The 8,278-nt window shown below is 37.3% G+C and overlaps 1 protein-coding gene across 1 annotated transcript in view; it reads left to right on the forward strand.

The window, feature by feature from the left end:
- The window catches only part of Smp_131420 (testis-specific protein pbs13-related), a gene marked incomplete at its 3' end in the record, with an annotated part of 26,793 nt that overhangs the window by 16,512 nt on the left and 2,003 nt on the right, over positions 1-8,278 (forward strand). Inside the window, exons 5-8 of the mRNA XM_018798459.1 lie at positions 633-769; positions 2,770-3,044; positions 5,481-5,749; positions 7,883-8,119. Of these exons, the coding sequence (XP_018653399.1) occupies positions 633-769; positions 2,770-3,044; positions 5,481-5,749; positions 7,883-8,119 (918 nt within the window). The remainder of the gene's footprint in view (positions 1-632; positions 770-2,769; positions 3,045-5,480; positions 5,750-7,882; positions 8,120-8,278) is intronic.

Here is an 8,278-nt window from a genome sequence, read left to right on the forward strand (position 1 = left end):
TGGCGTAGGTGTATACACTCTTTATCTTCCTTTAAACCTTGAGACTAAAATTGCTTCATATCTCTCTTCCTTCCTGTACTATATCCTTATATACAACCTATAATTTATATACTACTACCAACACTAGATTAACTACTATGAATCCGGTGTTCCTCTTGTTGTGCTAACGAGGTATGGCAACTTGGACCGATGCATAAATGTGCCTGGTCCTACGTTGTAGCTGACTGACTGACTGACTGGTAGTACATAAAAGGTTGTATATAAGGATATAGCATAGGAAGGAAGGCAGATATGGAGCAATTTTAATCTCATGGTTTAAGGGAAGATAAAGAGTGTATACACCTACGCCATTGTGATCGATTCTGAGCCTTGTTACCTAGAGTCTCCAACCATTGATTACGATAGTCCAGCCGACCCCAACCAAATAGTCTGCATCTACCAACATGGCTCAGACTAGAAGTTAGTGACTTCAAGCACTGATGCCACGTTTTGGTTTTTCCGCCAATGAAAAGTCAGGTGACAAGAGTGTCATTTTTTTAAAAAGGATCTCTACAATATAGTCAGTGGAGAAAGTGGACTTCTTCTAAAGTTTATTTCCACTTATGTTTATTTTTTTTATTATTGAAAATTAGAAATGTTTTTGTTGTATTGGATAAAATGCATATGGATTTGGCTAATTTCACAATTAAACAAATGAGACCATATATTCGTCAACAAGCTGTTACTTATGAACGAACAAAATTTGCTACATTTTTAGAAGCTCAACAAAGTAAGTAAAAAATAAAATATATTTTGTTTGTTCGTTCCGCAATAGGACGAAACGACCGTCCAAGGCTTCCAGGTTTTCCATGGTGGTCTAGCTTCAATTGACTCATGACTACAACTATATAAAATTACTGAAATCTCCATAAAACCCCCTTCTGATAATGATCATATGCTCACTAGTGACTGGCTCCATGATGTATTTCCTGGAGTTCTAGTGAGAAGCAGTAACCAGTGGAGTTTAACTAGGTCTTTTGGGAGATATCAACTTACTGAAGACATTGGTGAATGATTGCTCAACTTCGTTGATTGGTTGAAGGTAGACAATGACACCGTTGAATACCCACCAGCTCAGTGGTCTAGTGGTTAAGCGCTTGCACGCGAGACTGATAGGTCCTGGGTTCGAATCTCGCGAGGCGGGATCGTGGACGCGCAATGCTGAGGAGTCCCGCAATAGAACGGAACGGCTGTCCAGTGCTTCCAGGTTTTCCATGGTGGTCTAGCTTCAATTAACTCATGATCTCAACTATATAATTGTTTTTTGTCAAGAATTATGTATCTAATTAGCTAAGAAGTATTCATTGAGATCCGAAAAGTAGTTCCGAAAATTCGTTTTCAATCAATTTACTAAGTATAGAATCTTTTCCTTGTTTTTGTCCTTGTCCTTAAGCAGCAATCCAAGTGTGTTTGTTTATGGTAATTTAAGTAGAATGTGGGGTTCTAACCGATAACCTAATGATGACTGCAAGTTAGGTACCTTAGCTATTATTAAGCCACCATCAAACTTATTGGAATGTACGGCATAGGTGAGTTATAATTATTTAGGTAAAACAAAGTTACCTCACCCTCTTATAAAATTTCACTAATAGTACAATATGCTATGTGATATTCGGACATTTAGCCAACCAAAGCATTGAATCAGAAAATAATGTACCCTGGAATTCCAATCTCTTGAAAAAGAAATATTTTTCTTACTTCTACTAAATTGTTGTCAACCCTAAAGCGTTTTCTAGTGTTCACAGTCATCTAAAAATACATCTTAGTAATAATATTATGATGTTTGAACCCTAACCATAGCGTAAAATGCTACTTGTCTTCTAATTGGTTCCTCTATCTATCAGATTCATGCCAATTATTTAATATACAGTGAGACTCACTTTTTACGTTACCGCTTCTTGAAACTGAAGCTAGCTTACAGATTTCAGTCTCCCCTCTTCTCACATGCAGGTTTTCGCATAAATGTGTGATTTTCTCTATGTGTACTGATGATCAGATAGTTCCAACTTGGGAGCATTATATTCAGTAAATTCAACTCGCTCTATGCTTAAATTCATAATTATATGAATATCTCTTAAACGGGTCAATATACCTATATTTAATGGGTTAATTTTGGTAATAAAGATCAAAATGTTGCACGTACGTACATACCGAACAGTAAACAGTTTGCACCTAGAATGTTTTACTGTGTGATAGGACTATCTATTTTATTGGTGTTATCCCAGTGTCACTGTAATACTTTAACTTCTAAGAATTTTATATTGAGGTCACAAATTGATTTAAGGTAGGAAAGCATTTGTAACTCGAAAGCACTGGGAAGTTTTTTCGTCCCAGTATGGAACTCCTCAGCAGTGTTCATCCATGACCTCACAGCTGGAAATCAAAGTAAATACCTTCGATCTTACGTGGTAGCACTAAACCACTAAGCCAGTATATGACAGTGTAAATGTCTAGCTCCTACCAATCCATGATATTGAACAACCATCTTCCATTTTTTTGGGTGGATAACTTCCTCATACCCAACGTCGTTTAGTTTCACTGGTTACGCTCTTTCAATAGAAATCTGGAGAATCCCTCTCAAAGCTAGCTACTGGTGAATACATGATAATTATTGTGTTGTAATGACTGTTGAATTATAGTGAGAATGGGAGTCGAATTTGTTTTTTACTCTTATAACTCGACCCTTCCTATCACTATTTCCCATTTCTTTCATTTTTTTATTCTACTTAGAACTTGGTATTGACGGCTTAGCTCATACACGTGATTGGATTAAACAGGCACATGATGATATTCTTCATGTATCACATCAATCAATTAATCATGAGTGCCTCAATAATTCCAACAATATCAGCACCAATAATAAGAACACTCCAGTGGATCTTAAAAGAACTTCAGATGATTGTCCTACCACAAGTAATGATACTATCCCATTGACACCGAATAATATACTACGTGAAGCGTACTTAAAGTTATTGACATGGCCACGTGATCGTGATTGGCCTGAAGTAAATTTTAAATGTTGAATGTTACGTTTATAACCTTTAATGAATGTTAATTTGTTAATTTTTTCCCTAGTGTCTTCAACCTTGTAGTTCGAATTAAGAATGTGAATATACTATAAACATCTAAATTCTTGGGGGGTTTTCAAGATCATCATCAAACTCACGTTATCTGTTTTATTTACTATTATTATCATACTTAATTTCCACCAAATAACACAAGTATCTTAGAATTGATCGGTTGTTATCATCTCGCGGATCTCAACCAGGTAGCTTACACCTACCAAGATGGCTCAGTCCGCTTGTCAGTGACTTCATGGATTTGTGCAAATCTTTGGTCTGGTCGCCCCTAGCTTTCTTCCAACCTACTCCTACATCATCAAACATTGCACGTCGGGACAGCCGGTGGTTGGGCATACGTAACACGTGTCCCAGCCATCTCAACTGATGAAGTTTCACTACTTCATCAATCGATTTACCATCCTTACTTAGTACCCGTTAGGATAAGTGCAAATCCAGATTCCTGTTATTATTACCAAATTACTTTGCATTTAAAAAGTGCAAAGTTAGTTTTGTACTTATGGATGATGGTTTGAATTGGTTGTGTATCATCACACAGTAAGATAATGTTATCTTCATGCTAAAGGTCGAAAAGTGTTTCCTGGTAACGGATCTATACTACCTACTTTCTTAAAAGCTGTTCCTAGAATATCATCGATAGCAAAATTGAAGAGGATTGGTGAAACTGGGGCTCTTAAGTTCATTGATATAATAGGACAATAGAGGGGGATTAATTTATGCCTTCAATCTATCTGTGCTTGTGTATACAGTTTTTAAATGTTAAAAATCTCATCAGTGACCTTATTTAACGGATAATCTTTGAGCAAAGCCTTGTTCAACAAATACACGGCGACACTGGTAACCATCAGATACAACAATTGTTGGCCTATAATAATTGTGGCGATGCTCAAACATTCTATGGAGAATGGAAATCTAATCAATACATTCACAGCTTGAAATAAAATTGTCCCACTCCCAGCTAGTTAAGTTTTTAAAAGTTTTGTGCAACCTGTAAACCCTGTTGGAAGCCAGTAGTTTGGAAACAATAGAAAGCAGACTTGTACGACGATAATATTTTTCACAATCGAAAATCTGTGAATACAGTGATCTTGAGTGCCGTTAGAGGTACGAGGGCAGTTATCACTTCCCGGTTGCCCACACCATGGAAGGGTTCTTCTAGAGGTACCTGAAAAGGAAATTGGGTTGGGAGTGGTCTTAATGACCTGAGAGCGTGACCGCAGTGCCAAAGGGACAACTGCTTGAGGTCGGTCACACACGACCTTTTTGTGGGTAATTTTTGTGTTAGCTATGTACTTGTTGGGACCTTACTGCCGGAGACGGATATCCGTGGGATAAGGCGAGGTGTGCATTTTTAGGGTCGACCTTTTCTAACCCCACCCCTCCTTGTGGGAAGGCAGCATCGCTGTCATGCTGGTTGTCTGAAGGAAACACCTTACTTCTGTCACACCTCTGTACAGTCAGCAGTACGACTTCGGACCTTGGGTTTGCTGCTTTTAATCTTATCGCTCTTCAACCGACCTGTCTGGCATAGTAGGACCTTGAGGGACGATTGTTCCAGGCAGTATAGGTCGATTGGCAAGCCCGACCACCACGTCAAGGTAGCAGCAACGGTCGAGTTTTCTCACAAACTGTATAGGCTCTTTTTGAAATTTGAATTTTCTAGTTAAATGTATCACTGGGTATTATAAATGGTTAAATATTACATGCATATCTCGTTAAACCTCACCAACCTGATCGGGATGTTAAGAACTGTGGAATTTACAAGGGCACTTTTAAGTGAACTCTTGTTTATAGTTTCTTAGACTAAACTATCAAGTCAGATACAGTTTGTTTGAGTATTTCCTAATTCATTGCTATTAAAATCTTGTTCAAGTGACTCTGTACTACATCAAACAATTTGTTGCTGTTTAATCAACAAATGTCCTATTTTCAGAAGGGGTTTGGTGCAGATTTTAGTAATTTTATAGAGTTGAGATCATAAGTCAATTGAAGCTAGACCACCATGGAAAACCTGGAAGCACTGAACGGTCGTTTTGTCCTATTATGCGTCTATCGGTTAAGTGCTCTGGCGCGAGACTGGTAGGTCCTGGGTTCGAATCTCGTGAGTGAGGGATCGTGGACGCGCACAGCTGAGGAGTCCCATAATAGGACGAAACGGCCGTCCAGTGCTTACAGGTTTTCGATGGCGGTCTAGCCTTATTTGACTCATGATGTCAACTCTATAAAGTGTCCTATTTATCACTCTGTCATATATGATTTTCTATATTAAATTTTCATACTAATGGAATGACGTACCACAATATGGATTAGAAATTCTTTTTTTAACCCCCTGTTGTTTTCTTTTATTTCTCCTCTACACAGACAATGCTTATGGATCAGTATCGTCTTATAGATTTAGGCAATCAATTAATTATTATTGTCAATTTAACATCTCTTGTTCTAGTTGTATGTAATTATATAGCTTCGAATTTATCAACATTCACTACGACTGGATTGTCTTCACCGAGTGCAAAAAAACCTATTTTGTCAATTCCACTTGAAACTAGTCTACCACATGATGCAATGATACAATTGAAAAAATCTATTTGTCAAGATGTTGCACCAATATTACATGGAATCTGTTTAAATTAGTAAGTGTGAAAGGATAATTATTTTTCTCAAAAGATTATTGAGTATTTACTTAGACTAGTAAATAGTCTGACAGGTATTAGATGTGTTATATATTTTTCTATCCGGCATTATTATTGTTGATTGTTGCCGTTAAAATATTTCCACGTTCTAGTCACGTCCGACGTGCTATGTTTTATGGTGTAGGAGTAGGTTGGAAGAAAGCTAGGGGCGACCAGACCAAAACTTTGCACAAATCCATGAAGTCACTGACAAGTGGACTGAGCCATGTTGGTAGGTGTAAGCTACCTGGTTGAGATCCGCGAGATGATAACAACCGATGGTTAGAGACCTTGAATGACATGGCTCAAAATCGTTTGCACTGGCGAAGGTGCATCTACTCTTTGTGTTCTACCAAATTCTAATCTTCTGAATTTTTCATGTCTCTATCCTTTTTCTCTTACCAAATTTATTTCACTAGATTATACTCCTTGAATAACATCTTCGAACCCTAATTTTTCCGATTACTGCTTATACTCTCGCTACTTCTACTACTATGGGATTGGAGTCGAAAATTGTATCTCTGTACTGAAATGGTATGGCAACTCGAACTGATGTACATACGTACGAAGTTCTATGTTGTGACTGACTGATTCTAGTCAGATCAGTCACTTGTTTTTCATCATAGTTGTGTTAATTTCGTGGCAGATTATCCAGTGTAGATGTTCGTCTAAGATGAATTAGTGTCTCATTGGTTTAAAGGAGGAATTCAGGCGTTATTTCAAAGATAAGGAGATTTGTGAAGATTTTTGCCCAGAGATTGCAAACTACAAGTTGATAGTTTATAGAAAGAATACTTCTTGACTCCATTGCCTTTGATGATAATGATAGTTGATTGGTTTTGGTAATAAGTAATCCATAATTTTTAAATACAGTCTTATACACTTCCTCATTTATTGATGTTTCATGAAAAACTGTAGAAACAACAGTAAATTTAATTCCACCAAGTATACCACCAGTCAATAAGTGAATGATACCCATGAATAGTTTGGGAATAAGATGAAAAGAAAAATCTTTATAGCATAATCAAGAAATTCTTACATCGTTACAAACCTTAGGTTTATAATCAGTGAATTCATTGAATAGTATTTGTATGCTTAACCTATTCCCCAAATGCCCTGGTACGGCCGAGAGTGAGGAGGGCCCGCCTCCTCTCTCGAAATGCTCTCACGCGGTCACGCATATGCAGCCTCCGCCAGGTAAGTCCTACTCACTGCCTTTCCGTGGCGGGGGTGTTGTTTACGAAATTTAGAGGACGAAAGCGAATGTCCGGCGCTTTAACCGGGTTGGTGGACACGAAAAGTTCACCTAGGGGAGTTGGAAAACCTTGATTTCAAACCAATGGCGCATGTGGGCTCCAGTATTCTGACGGAACAAACGGCGTATGAACCATTTGTTAGTCACCGACTACCATAGAACTGCATCTCCTCACGATGCTCCATTGCCTTGTGGATCAGACCTTTAGGTCGAAGACTAGGGGTGTGGTCCCTCAAGAAAACCACCTGTTTCGGTTTGGGCACGTAGGCAGTATCACAGTCCTCACACAAATCAAATGAGCTTCATAATGATATATGATTATATCTTAAGGTTTTTCATTCTCCTCCATACCATTCATACAATAAACACTTAATGCTTTGTCCAGTACATGTACTAATCACAACGCTAGGCTGGTTTGAAGACAACGAGATGGGGAACAACTATGAATGGTTTTCATTTGTGAGAACTTCCAGGAATAATTTAAACAATGAAAACATCCATAGAAGAAGATAAGGGAGAGAAAGAGATGATATGATTAATCTATTCTGAAGTTTATTTATGTTGGACAAATCACATATACTTAATCTTCTATCGTATAGAGTGATGGCATAGTGGTTACGATCTTTAATTTTTCAACCAATACTAGGTCGCCGGTTCAAACCCCCATTCTACCTACCTCAGTTTCGGTATCCGACTTATATCAGTAGCATTAGTAGTAGTCCCCTTACATTTATAGCATAACTCGAAATCAATAACATGAGCAAGTATGTGATAATTCAATTATATTTTACTTTACACTACTTAATTCCTTCTTTTGTTTGTACTTTATGTAAATTTAGTAAACCTGATCAATTAGTTGATGATATAATTGAACAAGTTATATTAACAATTGAATTATGGTATAATCGATGTATACAATCTTGTAATCTAGTTACATCATCATCGTCATCATCATCTAACTTATCACCATTAACTGAGCCTAATTCATCATCACGTACAACTGCTTATATGACAGATTATGGACGTAATGAATTAAGCTTACAATTAACTTCAGTTATTGTCAGTGAACATCCTGTGTATAAACTGATGTGTAAGTTTCCTACACATTGTATTTCATTTCTCTTTTTTTTTACCAATATTTCCTCTATACTACTTATAATTATTTTCATCCTTTCTTTTTGTCGAGTCAGCTGATCATCAGTTTAACTTGTGATTTAATTGAATGATAATCTTGT

Source organism: Schistosoma mansoni, chromosome 6 (assembly GCF_000237925.1).
Source record: "Schistosoma mansoni strain Puerto Rico chromosome 6, complete genome".
Classification (NCBI taxonomy): Eukaryota; Metazoa; Platyhelminthes; class Trematoda; order Strigeidida; family Schistosomatidae; genus Schistosoma; species Schistosoma mansoni.